The sequence below is a fragment of the Mizuhopecten yessoensis genome, unplaced genomic scaffold, assembly GCF_002113885.1.
Source record: "Mizuhopecten yessoensis strain PY_sf001 unplaced genomic scaffold, ASM211388v2 scaffold2631, whole genome shotgun sequence".
NCBI classification, from domain to species: Eukaryota; Metazoa; Mollusca; class Bivalvia; order Pectinida; family Pectinidae; genus Mizuhopecten; species Mizuhopecten yessoensis.
Window position 1 is genome coordinate 26,555 of NW_018404642.1, and position 22,676 is coordinate 49,230.

At 35.7% G+C, this 22,676-nt stretch overlaps 1 protein-coding gene across 1 annotated transcript; it reads left to right on the forward strand.

The window, feature by feature from the left end:
* Positions 1–12,735: 12,735 nt before the first annotated feature.
* LOC110446195 (ryncolin-4-like) lies at positions 12,736–17,985 on the forward strand. The gene is made up of 5 exons (XM_021491223.1): positions 12,736–12,766; positions 15,416–15,537; positions 15,981–16,077; positions 17,098–17,262; positions 17,729–17,985. The coding sequence occupies exons 1-5, from the start codon at positions 12,736–12,738 to the stop codon at positions 17,983–17,985; spliced, it is 672 nt and encodes a 223-aa protein (XP_021346898.1).
* The last annotated feature ends 4,691 nt before the right edge of the window (positions 17,986–22,676 follow it).

Genomic DNA, 22,676 nt, shown 5'->3' on the forward strand with positions numbered 1-22,676 from the left:
TCAGGACCCGACCTAACACGACATATTATAAAATGGAAAAAAAATAACGAAAGCCACTGAAGTGTTTTTAGTGTCATTGCTGATTTTAATAATTAAAAAAAAGTGATATAGGACACTGCATGATTGAGACTTTTCCAAAGCTAGACTGCAACAGCCATTTTGCGGTAGATGTTGACTTGTGTTTGCCATCTTCAAGAACACCATCAAAATATTAATTTTACCAACCTATATTACAGTTCATAAAACAGAACAGATTTCAATTTTCGTTTGGCGAGGTGTAGACCTAAACCTTATCACAACAAAAGCACCCATTAACATTAACCATGTAAAAATATCTTGCTATGGTCAGCTATCAGATATTGACAGACAAATCAACAGCCGGAAGCCATCTCAAGTAATGATATTTTCCAGACAAAAATGTGTTCATCTTAGAATAAAAATATCTTATAACTTTTGAATACCAAATATATTTTGATTATAGAAGGACTAGGTCATGAACTACCAGTGACAAATATATCAATCCAAAATATGTGGTGAACATATTCAAAGAAGGAATCAAATGACCATATGGTCTATACATCACAATTCATGGCTATGTGTATAGTCTATTCATTATGACTGAACTGAAACTTACAAAAAAGAAGGAATTATTTGTTCCAGTTTAAATGGAATGAATACTTAATAAACAAAGAACATGTTTCGAAAAGATTTGTTGGTATATTTCTTTTCAAGATGGCCACCAAAACATTCATTCTACTGCCTAATCAGTTGTCAGATTCCCAGACAATTTTCTTGCAATATGTGTTCGATGGCAGACTTAGAAAAGGAAGGAAGAAAAACAAAAATGCTTTTGAGTTTGTTTTCAAACTGGTGATTCTAGATTCACAAGAAAACAACTTATTTCAAGATTTGGTGCAACTGTCTTGGATTTTAAAGAATTCAAAAATTGCCAAGATAATAATGTTTACTTGATGTATGAGCACATATTCCTATATTGTTTTGACCAACTGGGTATTGGCAGTAGTAATCTTTTATTGGATTATTATCGTTTGGTGTCGTGTACTGAATCCAGACATTATATTTAGTCTGGCTTTTGTGTCTGGAACAAATCTGGCAACAGATGAGGTCTTGATAGTGCTGATTCACCCATATTTCATAATCCTTACGAATTCTGACTCTGTTCATTTGGAGAGAGCTGGTTGTTTTCACCCTCTGAGCCAAACAGTTTGTTTCTGTGAGATGAATCTTCATTTTATGTGCGAGTTCTCTGTCTTTTCTGTCAGTGTCCGGTGATCTTTGATAAATTTGTCCCCGTATCCAATTGAGACATGCAATGAAAAGACTCTACTATCCATGGGGAGTTAGTAACTGTTCTGTCAATGTTAGCCTGTAGATCAGATCAGTGTTGACTCTGACCAGTCTTAAAATATGCGTGCATACTGGTATCAATACCAAATACCTCTAACATTGGCAAGACGTCTCTAAAACTACGACCAACGACTGACTACATTGTCGTCTTGCTCCAACCATGTGAGCTTGTCTATGTTTGTTTTTGTAATGCTTGCATCATTTTGGCTTCGAGAGAATGGTCATACTGTGTTCAAAATGTAGCCATCCGGTAGAGTTATGCTCATGGATATAAGATAATTATGCTCCTTCTTGCCACCGTAAGACATTCTCTGAATCTTATTGAGAGCACTTTTTTAAATATAAATATATATGTACCATCTAGTATGGCAGTCACTCTGTCTCGCAAGAATGTTTCTGAGAATACAGGGTTGCATGAAAATATGTTCCCTCCTCAAATGGTCGGGACGAAGGAACACTGGAACTATAGATTTATGCAATGCTTGTACTACAGACTGAAAGGTTTTTGGAATACTAGTCAGAGAAATGCCAAGAGCGCAACACTTAATTACAAGAGATATCAGTTTTTACCTCAACCCAAAACAATAAAAGAGCATTTTGTGTAGTTTTATTATATACTGAAGAAGACAGAAATAGTGCAAATTACCTATGGATATTGAGAAACTGTTTTTTGACCAACCTGTTCTAGCTTTGCAGCCAGGGTCATCCAAAATACAAAAATTGAGAATGAAGGCTGATTGATTCTTTGACAAGATGTACGACACTTCTAAAAGGTCACCAACCATTTCAGATGACCACCTTCATGATTGACTTCGAAGACTGTCTTATTTATAGGATAACCTGTGTACAAGGGTTTAATTCATTGCCAATAAGATAAAATTAATTAATATTGTTAAAACAAAGACAACATTTTATATGTGAACAGGTTCCGTAAAACAGGTACTTGATTGTTAAGAAAACAAAACTACTAGTGGTTCATCTTCAAAACGTTCTGTTTCAAATTCTCTTTAGTCCCTTTAAGTCAGTATATCCAAAAGTCATTGTAAATCGTTTTGTTTTACATTTCGTGTACCTTTACATTTATGAGATTTCGCGAAGATAGGATGGCGACATTCCCCAATACATTTACTCTTCATTATGAGATGAATATTAACAACGGCGTATGAAATATCCCCTAAAAGCAATGTAAAAACGAAAGTCTGATGATAAAATGTAAAAAAATATATAAATGTATAAGAACAAATTCTAAAAAGTGACAAGAAAATTACATTTGATCTCAAAATTTATTGTTAAATCACGCCAAGTGATGAAATAAATTGGAATTTGGAATTGTTTGTGACCTAACATGGACTGAAAGATTTATTGTAGGCTTACAACGATTTTCGTAACCAATTACCTGTAATCAGGTGCATTGCTTTTAAGTGGACGCCAGGGAGGTGTCTTAGGCCCTCACCTTTTTGGGCACACTGGGTACTTTGTTGAGCGAAATGAATACTTTCCATCACATTTTTATACTGAATTTATGCAAACATATTTGAAATTACATCACTTCTTCATACTATGATAATTTTTGGAATACAAGAATAATAAGATTGAACATCCTATATTTTACATAAAATTTTCACAAAATGTTCGAGTTAACTCACATTCTGGATGATAAATATATTAGTACAGCACTACATGAGATTAAACGTTCTTTACCAAGTATTACGATGCAAAAAATACGATTATTTTTCAGAAAAATACTTTCAGGCTGATATTCCATTTTTCGACCCCCATGCTGTAATAAGGTTAATTAATCATCTAAATATTTAGAAGAATGATTCAAAGTAATAACATCGGATGTATAAGGGATTGAAAAAGTTAAAACAACAGCATAAATCTCGTAGCACTTCTGAAACAAAATGTAAGAGGGGGCAGGCTCCTATGTAATTTTAACATAGCTGGATATAGTCCCTTTATAAAAAAGCCTAAATATACCACAATCGCAAAAACAAATTCATGATACCGGATAATATGCCTACTCCTAACACGATTTCTCACCCGGTGAAAATCGTGTCGGGGTGAGAAATCGTGTTGCGAACGCCGCAATTTTAGCACGATTTCCGGGTGAGACATCGTGTCGGGGTGAGAAATCGTGCCTTAACAGCCGGCGAATCTAGTTTCTACCACGAAATCGTATAAATTAGATGTATCTCAACCAACACCCGGGAGAATGATCAGACAAACATTATTGTAACTAATTCGCGGGTCCGTATAGTTTATAGTCTATTTTTATACGTCTCTGATTGAATTATGAGACTAAAGTACAATGTCTGTTTTACGTATCGTTTTAATTTAATTCAAATGTTGAACAGGGAAAGTATAAAGACGACCAATGTGCACGGGTGTGTGTAGCTTCGGGTATATAATAATGAAAAATGAAGATGATTAACCCTTACATACCCTTTTCATTATGCATCGGAAACGTATGGTTGGTGTTTCTATCTGTATGCGTTATATGTTTTTTATATCAATTGAATTCATATGAGCTTCAGATCGCTAGTACCGTAAAAATTCCAAAAGTTTGTGGGGGTTGGGTTTGGCGGTATCGATGTCAACGCCTCCTTATCTCCAATGAATTCAACTTCCTATACAACGACAGTATCTGACGATTTACGGCAACGTTTCTTTTAAAATACTTTTCTAACATAGTAGTTTTATTTTTCATTTTTAAATCTGCATAAAAAATATATTTTGAAACAAAGTATATCCTCAATATCTTATAATTGACACACACATGCCCAGTATATAAAACCGTCCTTTTGTATGGTAACTTTATGCAACTTCTTTCAGATATACGATATGCTACTGATTCGTGTTTCAATAGATGAAATCGAAAGGTTGTATGAGATAAGTAAGTGTTCATTTCGCATTTCAAAAGAACAAATACAATTTTACACTGAATTTATTTAAAATTTTCATACTTTTTATCTTCTTTTATTTCTCTAATCTACGATTTTATTTTACTTTAAAATCATAATCTATGTTTTAAGTTGACAAAATGCTTGTAACTTTTTTATGTTAATTTTCATAAAAATCACAATGCAAATGCTACCGTGTCGAGTCATTTACCTGGATATGTAACAGAAAAGATCGGTGTGTTAGTTATGAAAACCATGACCGCTATCAGGAGTAGCCAATTAACTCAGCGGGGGTGCACCATCCCCATCGGTACTTCAATTTTCGCCCCTGGGCATCTTCATTTCTGTAAAGCCAGACCCCACGCCGTACATCGCCTGTACTGGATCTTATATTACGTAAATGATTCAGCTATCGTTTTTTGTCAGCTCGAGTTTCCTCTGGCCTTAATATCAGACTCACCAGACAGACATATATATGTCAAAATGTTAGGGCCAGAGGAAACTCGGGCTAATCTGACTACAGACGTATACGTCCCTGATCAGTCACTTATATAGTACTGTTTCTTTGTTTGTAGTTAAAAAATAAACATCGGGCGGTTAAAGCAGAGGGGTATAAAAACGATGTATTCGTAGTACATACACTGGTATAGTATATGTGCCTCTGATTAAAGGATTTTGAAAGGGGTTGGGAGGGTGGGGGGCTTTTGTAAATGACGTCCTCTGTGTTGGAGTCCTCACGCCAAGGTATTACATAATTTACGTCTCTGGTGAATATAAATGTAAATTGAAGAATGTCGTTGGTATCCCCCGGGACTGTTTTTTAGTTCAATTGAGTTTTAGGTTTCTTCAATGTTTATCGTTTATGTACGATGGTAACATAGTAAAATTAATGCTTAGAATCCTTTGACTATGATTAACAATACAGTAAACCCTCACTCCCGACATTAACTCGATATGACATTTCCTGTTGTCTTCAATATTAGTGAGAGACGATAAAGAAAATGATTATTTTGTTTCGTAGACAGAGGTTTTCACAATATTAGATTCTCTTATATAAACGTGTTTGCTTCTAAGCTCGTTGAAGGAGGCTTTTAATCCAAAATGAAATTCGTCATCCAAGTCATATTGAATGGACAAAGTCTAATCACGGACTTATATATAGCAATCTAATTCCGTGGTCTAACGAACGGGACCTACATTCCGATGTCTTCAAGATTCAATTTGAATACCATACAAAATATCACATCCATACCAGAGGCACGTGTCAACGGTGGGGCTGTTGGTTTGTGTACTGGACACGTCGATTAATCCGATAGACACCAGTTTGTTCCCTTCATTGAATACAACATAACGGATATACTCTACTTTAAAACAAGTACAATCTACATACAAAAGATTACATACAATAAATGATTTCCAATCCTTTCCATGACTTCCCACAACAACTGCTTATCTGGTGCGGGGTCACCATTCCAGATTTCCATTTTTTTAAACATATTTTGACTGAATCTACTAATATTCCTCACGTTCCTTGTTTTCTTACGTTATCGATGTCGAATTCGAATGATACTTCGGTATACTCAGAGACATATAAAGTATATATACGTCTCTATATATTCTCTATTTCTTTTCTATACCTCAGCGGATTTAATCATTGCTATCATATTATGCTTTAAGAAATTTATAAACTGATCAGAAAAAATATCATATTTCTTTCGAGTAGTATATTAATTTATAAAGAAAGTTCAGGTGTTGTATTAATGCAATTTTGGAGTAAAAATCATGAATTTCTTTTCTACAAACGACTCTCTTAAGTGTCCTGAGGCTATTACGGGCCACTGAGATCACAGGTACGAAAGCCTATCATGATTCACTGACCTTATTAATTGATCAATTAGTGTATATTACTGACTAACTCTTCAATCCATTTTGTCGTTTTCTATTGGCAACTCTTAGATACTTTGCCAAATTAGGTATTTCCTTTTTCTTTTTGTTTTCTGTTGAAAACAACTTGATCAATTTGGGCATACTAATGTGTCGGATATAGTAAGGATTGCTAAAGGACCTACGTAAATCGGCAAAAATGGACATTTAAAAACATAAAGGACTTCATCTTCTATATCATTTCAAACACAAAACTCTATTTCTGTTTTCTTACCCTGGTATTTACTAGTTTCTATACCTATTACAAGACTCGAGCGACTTGCCAAGAGTAGAAACGTCAATCCAGTCAAGCTTTTTACTTGACAATAAAGCAACATACAAAATGTATTTTGTCAACTACAGTATAACCTGTCTAAACTGACCCTTGTCTAATACGGATCCCTGTCTAATCCGGCTTTAATTTGTGTTCCCGGCATATTCCCTATATAAACCGGACCCTGTCCATTCCGAAAACCGTCGTTCCATGTAAAAACATCCTGTTTATTCCGGTCCTTAAATTTCTCTCGGCCGGCTACAATCTAAAGCAAACACATTCTAAACAAAAAAGAGCTATCTAATGTCGGGTCGGTCTTCATTTATCATATTATTATTATAAACTGTATATTTTGTAAATAATTAAACGTTGCCATTGATTCATTTCTCTGTTGTTTATGATGACACACTTGTATACAGATCGTATGCAAAACACTACATTTTTGTATTTTCAAAAAATTTCATGCCGACCCTGTATAAACCGGACACCTGTGTAAAACGGCCAGAAAGTTTGGTTCCGGTGACATTCGGTTTAGACAGGTTATACTGTATTTATAAACGATGCATGAACACTGACCAATGCCATTTTCAAATTAAGCTGTCGATATTTGTATATGCACATAATATCGTTAAAGAAATCATTCTATTTCAAAATATCATCCTTCTTCATATTATAATATAATGTTGATCCGCGATTTTTTGACTGAATTAAAAGGAAAAATGTTGAAAGAAAAAAAACGATGCCCAACCACTTGTACGGACCAAGTCCCGCCTGATATTGAAAGCGAAGTTGATTGGCACACGATACGTCTCTGACTAGACAGAGCTTACCAGACACAGTGGAAATGTTCAAAGGAAATGTGTTCTATTTTGATGCACGTTCATATAAGACCAGATAATACAAATTTGAAACGTTTTATTGTGAAAAAAGTCTGCTTTGCTGGTCGGTAAGATACCATTGCATAATCTGTTCATGACGTTTTTACAGTTTTGAGTTTAGCTGGTGAATTCATTTTCTCAGCTTCATCTGGCAAGATAATCATTCCCATTCTAAATTGTCCGCTCGGCACGCGACGCCAATATTCAAAAGCCACCCAAATAACCATTCAGCTTATGTGTTCACAGGAGGGCGGGGTCACTGATAAGTTGGGGTTCTTACCTGAAACGTTGATTGGCTTGTTTCGTAGGTGATTGATTACTAAGAAATTTGCCGACAGTCATCAATGTACATTTTTGTTAGAACAAGAAGTCTATTGTCTACTATTACGGAATTAGCTAATCAGTTTTGACCACATCAGCCTTTGAAAATTGAAACTTTTGCTACTCAAAATATTTGATAATAAAAGCACGACCTTACTCGTGATAAAATACATAATCTGTGATGTATACTTGGCTCAGAGACATAAAGCCAAAGTAAGTATCACTCTCTTCTCCTTGGGCTTCCTGTATGTTTAATCATTGTGAAATGATAAATTAATTCCATAAAAGTTTTGTTTTGTCTTCTCACTGAAAAGTTTTAGAATTCGTCTTAAAGCAAGTGACTTACACTTTCGACTTTCTTCATATCATTAAAGCGTTTAAACAATCCAACATATGGACTTCAATATTTATTTACGTAAAACACGTATTTCAATTAACTGATATTTACATATAGAATAATATTTAATTTTCAGACTGATGTCCCTTTTTTAAGTCGGAAAATTGCGTATTTTCTTTGAGAGATAATGAGAAGTTTCCTTTGATTGAACTGTTAAGCGTTCACATCGTCTGCACATCAATAAGTACAATAACAAAGGATTAATTCAACATTAATGACTTTTTTAAGATCGTAGTGATGGGATTGTAATCAACACATTAGCACCAATTAATTTACTCAAAATATATTCATGCTATTTATTAAGAGTTGTGTATAAGTTATGAAGTTATTAAAATTTGGTTATCATAATGTCATTTTCAATGTTTCATGTGTTCTGACATCGTAATAACAATGTCATATATAGAATTGAGAAAATAACTCAGATACATATTTATTATATAATTTTTTATGTTATATATAATTATCTGAACAACCTTTTTTTACAGAAAAAGACAGAGATATATATTGGAACATCAGCCTGGCAATTTATATATATATAATTTAGTCCGATCTTGCCCCGTTTCTGTTATTGCCATTATTTAATCAAATATATCGTATACCCGATAAGGATAATTAACTATATGTAATATATTTATTTTATTTAATCCGACCCTGCCCCGTTCCAGTAATTGCAATTATTTTATCAAATATATCTTATACCCGATAAGGATAATTAAATATATACAATAAATATATATAAGTAAGTCCGATCCTGCCCCGTTTCTGTCCGTTCCTGTAAATCGTCGCCCGTTTCTGTTCGTTCCTGTAAATCGTCGCCCGTTCCTGCCCGATCCATATCAATACAATACTCTTAATTCGTTGCAATTCTTTTATCAAATATATCTTATACCCTATAAAAAAATATTTAATACTATAAATATAGGTCTCATAAGTAATTACGACATAAATGTTTATATACATGTATAATTTAGTCCGATTCGGCCCCGATCATGTATATCTTATACCCGATAATGATACTTAAATATATCTAATATAAATATCCATTAATGTATATAATAATTAATAGATTTCTGCCCGCTCCTGCCCATTTCTGCCGTTCCTGCCCGTTCCTGCCCATTTCTGCCGTTCCTGCCCGTTCCTGTAAATCGTCGAACCCGTCGTTGATGGATCCGGTCTCTCTGTATCTGCTTATACACATCCGCACCGTCTTCCGTGTTACTGTGACGTTGTTTGTCTCTTCCATTTTTTTCTCCTGATCATTCTAATAGCGTAGCCTTTGTCACTGTATCTGATAATTGAGGTTCGTAATTCTGGAGATAAGCGTGAGATCTTCTGCAGTTCTACCATTTGCCTAAGTGACTTGATACACTGCGTGCGCATCCTAACCCAAAAAGACGGAGTAGACGATCGAACTAAACAGCCGGACGGAACAGCCGGACGGAGGAGCCGAACTAAACGACCCAATGAAATAATTGGACGAGAGGGACGGTCGAAATGACCGAACGGAACGATTTAGCTGATACGAACGAAACAGAAGAAACATACGAACGGTGCTCGAACGGTGAACGATCGCTTTCTAGACGCTAGACTACCGCTAACCGCACGCAGGCCGCACGCAAAACGAACTGAACCTAGGTAGATACTTGGGCGTAATTCTAACTGTAATGTACATGGTGTAGAGTTGTCTGTGTCACATAATGTACACGGTGTAGAATTGTCTATGGTACATAATGTACACGGTGTAGAGTTGTCTATGGTACATAATGTACACGGTGTAGAATTGTCTGTCGTACATAATGTACACGGTGTAGAGTTGTCTATGGTACATAACGTACAGGGTGTAGAGTTGTCTATGGTCCATAATGTACAGGGTGTAGAGTTGTCTGTGGTCCATAACGTACAGGGTGTAGAATTGTCTATGGTCCATAACGTACAGGGTGTAGAGTTGTCTATGGTACATAACGTACAGGGTGTAGAGTTGTCTTTGGTACGTATTTGACATGTCGTCGGAAACGTCTATGATATGTAGAATACACGGTTAATGGACGTCAGTGGTGAAATGGTTATCCTGTAGGATTAACACGGAACTAGTCACTCAACATACGAGCAATCAACATCCATATCACTTCACTCAATATACCACATATAAGCTGTTTTTATTATCACACAAGGGATAATCTGACATTAAGCTGTTTCCTTGACACAAACTTGGCTTTGAATATAATGATTGTCATTTTCGCATGTTTTATTGGGCTTTTTGCAACTAGTTCGTCAATCCAAGGAGACCGGTCATTACCCTTATCCTATCAAATGTTCGCCATCACCCATTTGATATTATCTCTTCGTTTAATTACATGTCATACACGTGTCTAAGTCTTCGCGATATTTCCGTTAAAGATGATGTACAAAAGCGGAAACTGACGTTTGTTGTATTCCACTGTTAAAAAGCGACACCATAAAACCATCATACCGCATGAGTGTGTTTACACTGTGTCAAGATCTGCTATCAATGGAAATATCTCGAAAGTCGTGATTGTAATCAATTTCCTGAATAAAGCAAAAATAGTTAAACAGGAATCATGCATGCATATTAATTTTGAATAAAAATGACGCTTTAAAACACACCGACATGTGTCATTGTCAGATATCGAATTTCAACATTATCAAAAGGTTAAAACATGTTTTGTTGCAATTGTTAAAAAAATACATTTTCAAATCAAAAATAGAAAAACAACAATCCACATTTTATATTTTGAATCATTTTCCAAATTTCAAACGCCGGTCCTAAAAATGTCGACATGGATGTTTGCGAACGTTAACTTTCCTTTCATCATTAATTCCTCTCCTTGCTTACAAATGTCGCATATTACATTTCGTCCACCTCTTTGACAGAACTTTCTAAGAATAATATACATTGTAATTCGCCCCTTCATCAGACACAATCATAAAACAATTATATATTACCAAATTAACATCAGCATAAACAATCAGTAGTTAATGTTTTTGTTATATATAATGACATGCTCACGTCTTGCTCTGTGTTATAACTTGCGACATGTAATTGTTCAATGTTTGTGCGTTGTTAAAGGGGCTGATTGCCTTAAAAACAAATAGTGAAATCCTTTACACTGTTATGTTTTGAGCTCAGACATTGTTTGTCCTTGAGAATTGACGATAAAGTACATTTGTGTTTTTCCTACCTAAATATTCTACATATTGTATATGTGGGATATTTGTATTCCTTCTACATGTTTACTTTCTTTCATATTCCTATAGTGTTCCTCCTGGTTTTTGTGTCACTTCCCTGATTTTTAACAATTTCTTTTAGAGTTTGACCTATATTCACATGATATAAATTCGTCGATGAAGCGGTGTGTTTGTTTGTGTTTTACATCCGATTAACAGCTATGGTAATTTAAGGCCGTATCATGTTTTGATGGTGAAGCGATGAAGAGGTAGCCGCTGCTGTATGATAAACAGGACGATTTCCATTTTCCGATAGCGAGCTTTCCCTTTCTTGATAGAAACTTCCCTGCAACGCATATAGATAAATGTTACATATGAGACACACATGTCACCTCAAACCCCACTTCCACTACCTTGCACAGACCTGTTAGCCACAAACATCACTTCTTACTTACTGTGTATAAAAGCTTTATATATTTTGATACAATATTGAAACAGGTTATTTCAATGTATATTTATTACTCTGGTTGCCCCGGGTTTAAGTGCGCGGGGGTCATAAGGTGGGAAATCTTGGTGAAAGGCGAGTGCGTTATGCACTGCGCCACCCGAGTACCCTTGACTTGACTTGAGCCATATTGTTGTGTCCAATTTGGTACAAGGAAATTTTAGACAAGTTCTAACCAAACTAAAACAAGTTATAAAACCCTTAACAACAATTCAATCGTAAGGGGTTTTTTGAACAGACACTTTACCATAGGATAAATCCTTTATTCCTAGCAGTAATGTTGTGGCTTTTTTTCGTACAATTTTTCTAGAAGCTCAATTTCCTCTAATTTGGGTTGATTCCAAATATTCAACGCGTATTCGAGGTGTGGTCAAACTAGGGCTTTCAGTAGTTGGTAGGACATAGTATACAGTTATTTCATGCCTTTTCAGGCAACAGTCAACATTATATTCCCGAGGTGGCGGGATCAATCAGGTGAACTATTTCCCGAGCCGTAGGCCAAGGGAAATATTTCACCGAATTTATCCCAACGCCGAAGCATGACATAACTGTTGTGTTACTTGTATTGTTGACGGCATTACACTTGTTATAACAAAAGACTTTTTTTTTTATTATTGTTTTCAACAAAATGTCCATTTGTTGTCCAGCTATAAGGAATGTGGATACTTTTAGCTGTACATGCTTAGAAGTCAAACTTATTTTATTACCATTGATATAGAGAACCAGGTAACAATTTCATTTACATAAATAAACGGCCCCCTTATGAGTCCAGCGATTCTATTAGTCTAGTGTGCCTCTTGTTGTGTATGACATGCAGAGCTGAGGTTTTGGTCTATGGTTATTTTATTGAAAGAAGCTTGTACTTGTGGGTGGGACTGAATTAGCCATATACTGTACCATTTCTGTAGAGCATCTAAATCATATTGTAGAATAGCTTGTTCTTGGTATTCATTTCCCTATATACTTTACTATCATCTGCGATGACTACAGATGAAGATAAGGTGGTGTCAGGTAAGTCATTGACATATATGACCAACAGTACCGGTCCGAGGACACTGCCTTGTGGTATTCCATTCAAAACTGGATACGCCTTTGATGATGTACAGCTGACAATGAGTTTTTGTTTTCTTTCACTTAAAAAATGCTCTATCCATTTTGTTATTTGTTTACTTATCCCGTAGCTAGCTAACTTTTTTTCAGCAGGCGCCGGTGCAATGTCATGGCAATTACTGAAAATATACAAACCTGATATTGACGTGTTGATTGTGAGATATTTATTTGTAAAGCCTCTACCGCAATAGACACCAGAACAGTTAACAACACCCTGACAAGGTAATAACAGCTCTTGATGCGTGAAATAATTACTGGATGATATTATCAGACTAACGTTTGTTTTATATTAATCCTTCGTGTATGCTTTATTTATATCAGTAACATAGTTGCTTTATATTTTTCCTTCAGTACTCTATATACTCTGTCTACATAGAAGGGAATATAATTAATTTTGATTAACACCTCCCTCCGCTCTTTGTTTAGGATCACGTGGCCGTGATAGTACTCAGTGACTTTGACTTATCAGCCTACAGTTAATAAAAGATCAATTCATCCAACGTCACTCGCAATATCACCCTTTAATTATTGACATTTTTTTTTATCAATAATAAAAGTAACTAAACAATAAAAAATCATATTATTATATTATAAATTAAAAAACATCAAATAATCAAATAAATACATAGTAATAAAACAGACATACCCGAGGAGCGAAGATAATACCGAAGCGTAAACAAATCATAATTCGAACTCGATAAACTAGGGCAAAATATGAAAAGGGACAGATTTAAATGGCAACAAATAAGGAGAATAATACCATGTGTTCCGGAAAGAAAATGTCTTCTTCTTCATACAGGGGGATGGTGTAGAGACAACAAAACCGCAAGGCGCATTAATGAGCATAATCATAAGCATTGACCTTTATATCCCTCATAGAAATAGCATATGTCCCTATGAGATCATGATTGCGTCCATAAAACACAGTTTTCATCACCCCTGCATCTTTAGAAACCATGGATGTTACTATCAGGAAAGGTAAAACGTCGAAATCGAAATTTCCTTATATCTGTAGTCAGTTCATCAATGTTAACTGAAGGCTTTCTTTCACATAATTATTTCTGCAGACAACCCATGTTTCTGATTTAAAAAACTGATATCTCATCGATTTTGTCGTTGGATACGATGTTTCTGCATGTTATATCCGTGTCTTACACAAGCAATGTCTAGCTCGTAATATATGATATTATTGATTGCCTGTAACTTCCTGAATTCTCCTTCGTTGCTGGTGGAAATTTATGCCGACTTTTGTTTGGTTTTTGCATCTCCTCATGATCAGTTCGTTACATTTCTTCTGTATCGACTATAAGCTCGGATATTTACCTTGTGCGTTGACCCTGTGGTGAAGATGGTTCCTGTTTGCTACTTAATGCATCACACTCTCCCTGCTGATGCTGATGCAATTGTTTATTTTGCCTTCGTTTGTGAACACAATTATATACGTTGACCCTGAGTGTTGACGCTGTAGTATACTTTGCCCCCGAGTGTTGACGCTGGGGTATACGTTGACCCTGAGTGTTGACGCTGTAGTATACTTTGTCCCTGAGTGTTGGCGCTGTAGTATACTTTGCCCCTGAGTGTTGACGCTGGGGTATACGTTGACCCCGAGTGTTGACGCTGTAGTATACTTTGATCCTGATTGTTGGCGCTGTAGTATACTTTGCCCCCGAGTGTTGACGCTGGGGTATACGTTGACCCTGAGTGTTGACGCTGTAGTATAATTTGACCCTGATTGTTGACGCTGTAGTATAATTTGCCCCTGCGTGTTGACGCTGTAGTATACTTTGACCATGGGTGTTGACGCTGTAGTATACTTTGTCCCTGAGTGTTGACGCTGTAGTATAATTTGCCCCTGCGTGTTGGCGCTGTAGTATACTTTGACCATGAGTGTTGATGCTGTAGTATACTTTGTCCCTGAGTGTTGACGCTGTAGTATAATTTGACCCTGAGTGTTGACGCTTTAGTATACTTTGACCCTGAGTGTTGACGCTGGGCTGTACTTTGTCCCTGAGTGTTGGCGCTGTAGTATACTTTGCCCCTGAGTGTTGACGCTGGGGTATACGTTGACCCTGATTGTTGACGCTGTAGTATACTTTGACCCTGAGTGTTGACGCTGGGCTATACTTTGTCCCTGAGTGTTGGCGCTGTAGTATACTTTGCCCCTGAGTGTTGACGCGGGGGTATACGTTGACCCCGAGTGTTGACGCTGTAGTATACTTTGACCCTGAGTGTTGACGCTGTAGTATACTTTGACCCTGAGTGTTGATGTTGTAGTATACTATGACTGATTGTTGCCTTTATTGAATAAGTTGTCCTTGTGACTTGACGCTGTATGGTATTTAAACTTTGTGTGTCGATGTTATGGTATTTCCCTAAGGGGTGTTGCGGATATGACACATGTTGGCATTTTGTGTCAACGCGGAAGAATATACATGTTGTATGTTTTTTCTATTTTACTGTTTACGCGTAGTTTTTTTTTTTTTCAAATATTAAAACTTATCATTTAGATTTGGCCACAGCTGCTATGTCAAGTGTGTATTGGTTATGTAGATTACCAGACGTGCAGTGACGTACATGGTAGCTGTTCCTCTGGCTGGTATCCAATCACTCCGTCTCCTGGTCAGACCCTCGCAGTCTACTGCGATCTGGACTCTCCCCTGGGACCATGGATTGTACGTATACGCTGTGAATGGGTGTGACTGTGGTAGAACAGATACAGACAGCAATAATCAGCTGCATTACTTAGCGGGGGCCCATTGAGAGGTGCAGGTTATGTTAGTGAACAAAATCTGCATCTAGGTCTGTTAGCAGTGAAGCAAAAATAGGTTTTGTTCAGTATATGCATTGATTTGAACTGAATCAAAATAAATACAATTTTGTGCATGTCTCTCCGCATTAGTATTCCTTATTTTTTCGTACATTTGTGTATCGATGTATGCATGCAAACATAGGTACAAACATAGATACGTAAACGATTCTTGAAAAAAGTCGAACATTGGTATTACTCATCGTAATCCATTACCCTTCAGTCCGGGTTTATATACTCATTTCAAGTTATTGATTTATTTTTATTTTTTATTTCATGATAACGCATTCCTTCTGTTTTATTTAACAGGTAATACACAACCGCCAAGACGGAAAAGGGAACTTTTATCGGGGTTGGAATGACTACAAAAATGGCTTCGGAGATCTTGGTGGCAACTTCTGGATTGGTAATACTTGGACTCGTATAGTTATATATATATATTTTATAATGCCTACACTATAAAGATATTACAAGGTGTATCTTTGACGTATACAAAATTCTCGATATGTAATTAATTCTCTTTTTGACTTTATATATAATCCGCCGTATTCAAGGAGATGCAGCTAACATTAATATTTTTGTAAACAAACGTCGCAGGTTTCATTTTATTCAATTCATTTCTGAGAGAAACATTGGTCTTCAAAATAAAAAATTGGCTGCTGAAGTTTGCCGGTTACTGTTTATATACGTGTATGACATTCTTATTTTTCTTTCAGCTGATAAACAGTTTCTCTATTTTTGTCATCTTGTGATCAAATTATTCTGCAGACATTAAGCTCACTCTGATTTATTGACGGACGGTAGGACACATGATGCCTCGGCTATATTTGTGGTTGGAGTATATAAAGGAATAAATGCTGATGTGACATTCGTGAATTAACTTGTAATAATGTATTGGCAACCAATGTCAAAAACTGCAAGTACGTGTTGTCAAATTGTTTAATTAAAATAGTTTGCCTTATGCCTGGACATCGTTGTACGCGGCAAGCCTTTACTCGCGCTTTTTAAAGGTTATACGATGATAAACAAATAATTAGTTCCTGGATAACGGTTTCTATGTAAGAACTTCCATTGGCCTCCTATATAGCTACTGTAATGAGAGATGTACTAGGTGTCAGTCCACGGGTTTTTGAATTTAAGTGAGAAGTAAATGAGATAATACACAAGCTGACTGTCTCGGATTCATAGTTTTACGTGAGAACTTTGTTTATTACAGATAATGAGATAATTCACCAACAAACAGTCCTCTGATACATGATTTTACGTGAGAACTTTGTTAATCTACAAGTAAAAATAAAATACACAAGCTGACAGTCTCATGTTCATGGTTTTACGTGAGAACTTTGATAATTACAGGTAATGAGATGTTACACCAGCTGACGGGCCTCAGGTACGCGGTTTTACGTGAGAACTTTGTTAATTCCAGGTAATGAGATAATACACAAGCTGACGGACCTCGGATACACGATTATGCGAGTAGAGCTGGAAGCCTGGGACGAGTCTAAAAGGCATATTGAATACGGTACGTTCAGCCTTGCTGACGAGGCTGACAACTATCGACTCCAGGCAACTGACCCCTCAGGAAACGTTTGTAAGTTTACAATTTCCTCATATCATTGTACTGGTAAAAGATCAACATTGCTCAATCAGTCATAGCTTGAATAGTGAGCAATCGGCCTTTAAACGTTGTGGCACGTTTTTTGGCGTATAAAGTAATATCTTTGATACATCTATACAACCGGCAGCACATAAATTCACGCACAGTCTCTTAATTGAGTGTATGCTAGTATGGTATTCATACCCTGAATGTTGAGGTCTTAATCAAGGTCTTACATTGTAACTAATAAATGCTTAACTAATTTTACCGGCCTTAATGACAATCATGACACTGATTTACATTCCAAAATGTATTTTCATTGGGTTTTAGGCAGAAAGTCGCCACCCAATGTCTAACATAAATTCTGACTTCGTTATTATGCTTTATCGGGGAACGCTTGTCTTATATAATATACGTATATTGTGTATGGTTATATGTTACTATATATAAACTTTGACAGATAACGCCCTAAGCTATCACAACGGTCGTCAGTTCACAACTTTCGACTCGGACAACGACGTTTGTGGACATTGCAACTGTGCTGTGGCTAGCCAAGGGGCTTGGTGGTACGCAGCCTGTGTCGACTCGAGCCTCAACGGGTTGTACAAGGAAGACCTCGGCAACGATATAGCCAACTCCATGCTGTGGTACAATGTGTTCCAGGGCAGATCCCACGTTCCGATGAAGAAGGCAAGAATGATGATTAAAAATCCGTAGCTACAAACTCTGGGAGACTCTGTGTTTGGGTTAGCTGATGCTTCTGTCGTGAGACTAGACACATAAACATCCTGTATCTTAACGTATGGTATTACGTTAGTGAGATGAAACCCGTAAGGGCGGATTCATGTAGGCAAAAAAAAACCTTCAACCAACCAACCAACCAACCAGTATGGTATTTTTGGATCATCCCGATGTTTGCCATCTTTGTCCTTGTGATTTATCCGGAATGTGTCGTCTTGGTGATCGTAAAATCACTGAACGTTGACCTCGTTTGGACAGTGACTGTTTTGTCACACAGTTCTGTGATACACAAATATGTATAGCCTTCCTAATTTTGTTTAGGTTTTAAAACGCAACGTTATGAAATACAGACATACTATACAAAATTAAGAATTTAGTGATGTGCTCCTAGCTCGTTTCTAGACGTAAGAGTCAGTACTATTTTCAGTGAGCCAAGAATACTTCAGCTTGGCTTTTCATCCTAACTCGAAAGCTGCAGCATGCACGGTTACATTTTCTTTAATGGTTAAGTAACGTTTTTTAAATTTAGCGAATGGCAATATAAAGTGACGGTTTATATTATTTTGGGGTGTATTTTGTGAAAGCAAAACGAACGCCAAAATGACCTAGACTGAGGATTAATTTGTGAGAATGATTATGAACTTTCTTGAATTCGGTGGCATTTTTTTCCAGCAGACTATAAGCATACATATGCACAATCTATGCCCCCGGCCTCTTCTGGCCGACTCTTTTTTTTTAATTTCACGAGGCACAAAATTTGATATAATCATAAAATTAGCGCAATTAAATTGAATATCAGCAACTAAACAGTAGAAGAACTGGTTACGCAATCCTAGCCAAGTCCTTAAATATAACATTCAGACATATCGACGATTTGTTGACTTCTTATAACAATAAACTGACAACCTCGTATATACCCTCCTGGGCCTGAGATAAGGAAAACTGCAGATTATTCTACTTCAGTCGCTTTCCTTATGCTTACTTACAACATGACCAACAGGGAAGGCTTACTATTAAACAGCTATACAATAAGCGGGACGAATCCAACTTTGCGATCGCTAAATCTTCCTCCCTTGTTAATAACAACACGCTTCCCCTACCTACAGTTTTTACATGTCGCAGATGATTCGGTTTCCAGGATCTTGTTCCGAATAGCATGACGACCGTGATATATGTCGACTGCTGATAGAAGAAAAAACTTCACGTTATGGATTATGTACAGGTTTTAGGATCGTCATCATGATCTCATAGGGACATATGTTGTTTCTTTGATATGAAAGTCAACCTTTTTGATTATGCTCTTTAGACTACCTTGAGGTTTTGTTGTATCTACTCGGGTTGTCGGTATAAGGAAGTAATGTGACTTGGATTTGATTTGGATGGTTGCCTTTCCCGGAAAACCTGGTCATATTCTCCTTTTACTTTTTCAAGGGTTTCCATTAATTGTTCATACTTGCCCTAGTTTTAAAAAGTTTTAGTTTAAAATATGGAATTATGATTCTGTTAATAAAATTTAAGTTGCTTTATTTTGGTACATGTAGTTTCTGTGTTTTATTTTTCGGTTTGAATTAGATATCAATTAACTTCAATTACTTTAACTAGGCGGTCTGTACTGTCGATTTATTTTCTTTCAAATGACCGAACTCATTAAAACATTTCTTGTAATTTAACGACAACACATCGTCGACTTATATGAAAAAGAAATTGAAGGAATTTGTTGAAGGGAGATTTTTTTACCAGCCAAATAAGCTTTTCAATAAATTAAGACACGAAACAAGTCGGCCAGATTAGGACCACATCATGCTACCTATAAATGTCAACTATCTACTGGAAAGTCTCGCCACCGAACTCAAAAAAGATATTTTCAACAAGAAACACAAACATTCTCAATATCTCATGTTTAGTATATTTCATGTCGGCTTCTCAAACCCATTTTTTTAAACTAAGAGAACGTAGGCGCCCGTCTGAGTGGCAAGCGGAAAGGGAAAGCACTCGTGAATCCTAGTTTGCGATATATGTATATTCATAATCATCACAATACAATCTGTATTCATTCATAATATTTATGCAAATGTACATATATTATAAACATCTACATGTAGTAAACTGCTTTAACCCATTTGTTTAAGATATATGTAGCTTTATAAATGTTGTACAACAACATGAAACAATAGTTCGTTAAGAATTGGAGTTAAAACCCTCAGTACAATGGGTTTTGTATTAATAAAGTTAGAGATCAGTTTTGACAATATTAATATGTTTTTAATGATATTTAATAATTGTTATTTCGTCTCAAATGTATTGACAATGAATAGTGTATTAAATATTCTCATATATTTTTAAATAAAAATCCTTTTCAGTCACACATTGCTGTAATAGAATATTTCAATTTAAAGAAAGACAACTCGTGTAGGTTGTATACATATTCTAGGCCTCAGTTATGTTTTACAGTCAACTGCATAGTCTGGATTTCTTATTTAATTGGTTTCAGGTTTATTTGAATGCATCTTTAACCAATCCGTCCTGTATTTTTTCCCTTGACGTGGACTCAATATGGCCGGATGCAACATATGTAGCATCTTGTTCCTTTTTTAATGTTTTCAGTTTTCTTTTGCTGTCTACTCCTGTTTGATTAAAAAGATGCTTTGTGTAGATTGTCTATTTCCCTTAGCATATTAATGTAGTCCTACACATGGGAAATGTTTAGTAGTATACATATATTTATTTAAAAATACAACTGTTATAACATGTATATATATTTAATATATTTATTTTTTATCCAAAGACCTGGTAATGGTTAAATATAAAACAAGAAAATGCAGCAAAGCTGCTGGACACCAGATCTTTAGATGGAATTCGCTTACTGACAGTCGTTTTCATAAAGAATTCATACCAATTTGCATAGATCATTGCATAAACAACATTCCGAGATTTACAGTTCATCAAATTAGCTTTTATTTTCGACCCCCTCCCCCCAAACCCCCTTCTTATTTTTGGGAATATCAAAGAACTGCAAAATTTGTATCGCATTCCAGTTTTCTAAACAAAATTCTACATAATATATTAAGCACCTCTTAATTATTGATTTGCTGAGTTATGATTTGTTTTAATTTTCACATATATCTCAGATATATCCATGATGTGTTGTTAAATTACACGCTCTGTTTTTACCTATCAGGTGTATGGACCTTCTTTGATTTAAATATAAACATGTCAACAGCAGAAAGTCTTGCTTATCTTTACTTACACAATGAACAACATGAACGTACTATACCGAGGCCTTATTGATAATCTTGAGTTAATAACTCAACAAACTTGTTATCGGTCTGATCACTCGTTCCCGAAAACAACACTAAATCTCGATCAATTAAAACAAAGTAAAGGCTTATGGAAGTGCAACAACTCCTATTATATGATCAAGAATATTTAGACTCAGTCAAAAATGTAATTAAATAAACTAATATACAGTTTGTCTCCAGATATACAATCTTTGCTGGGTTTTTTTTATAGATTCTCAATTATTTCTTGAGACTTTACTGATGACTATAACAGATAAAACAACACCACATGCATCGTAGAAATAACAAAAACAAAATATAGGAGAAAACACGCTCATTGAATCTATTAAATAACTAAAAAAACAAAAGGTAATACATGTCAGTGAAATGCTTAAAAAGGACAAAATGCTGTAAAGTATCAAAATAAAAAAGGGAGTATAGTTAGACCAAGGGCCAAATTGGAAGAGGAAAAGGAGTATCCAATCAGTAATTGCTCTAGCGTTGAATATAAAAAATTTATGTCAAAAGTTATTCCGAAGATTCCACTTGATCATGGTATTATTTATTGTGAAGAAATTGTATATTTTGTATTTCACTCAACCAAGGATGTTTCGCCTATCGATAGGGAGCGTATACATAAGATAGGTTACAGGTATGGTGTTGATCTAGCCCCCTCCTCTGTTATACCAGTATCTTCGTTCTCTTCATAAAAACATATCAGCATAAATATGACTCAGTTGGTGTTCCCCTCGTCTCTGTTTATGTTCCGAGTTTCTCTGATTTTGATTACTTCTTTGATTTGACTACTGTCTATTACTTGTACTTATCATGACATTGTAAATAATTACACTCTATATGTATTAAATGAATTTATCATTTTTAATTGTAACAGTTGTTGGTAGCAGTGACCTGCGCAATGTATTCACATGGACTTTTGGTCTAAGCCTGCCAATATCTGTCTATGATAGTGTATATATATGCTGAAATAAATGTATTTGTACATGTACTTGTATGTGTGTGTAAATGTGTATGAGGTGTGTGAGATGTTTCCTTCATGGGTTACTTCCCCTTAGCCTTGTGTTAATATGAATTATTTTGTGTTATTTTTTTCATTTGCAACATGTCTAAAATATTATGTCTCCTTGTTTATTCAACTTTGGCCATTTGACGGAGAGAATTTATATAGGCTTTGCCTGTTATTCAATCCAATTGATTACGACATCTTGTCAATAAAATTTGATGAAATGAAAATTTGCCTTATCTTTGTGTGTTTTTCTCTTTAAAATATCTTGGCATTGTCCCTATCGACCCTACTGGTAACCTATCTGATGCAGTGTGTATACGCTCCCTATCCCTGTCCCGAGTCAAGTGACATACAAAATATACAAT

Bases quoted from the DNA above. Each gene is read 5' to 3' on its own strand.
- LOC110446195 (XM_021491223.1), top strand. From the start codon at position 12,736: ATGACTACAGATGAAGATAAGGTGGTGTCAG. The intron at 16,078-17,097 runs GTAATACTTGGA...TGTTAATTCCAG, and splicing joins TGGTGGCAACTTCTGGATTG to GTAATGAGATAATACACAAG. The intron at 17,263-17,728 runs GTAAGTTTACAA...AAACTTTGACAG, and splicing joins TGACCCCTCAGGAAACGTTT to ATAACGCCCTAAGCTATCAC.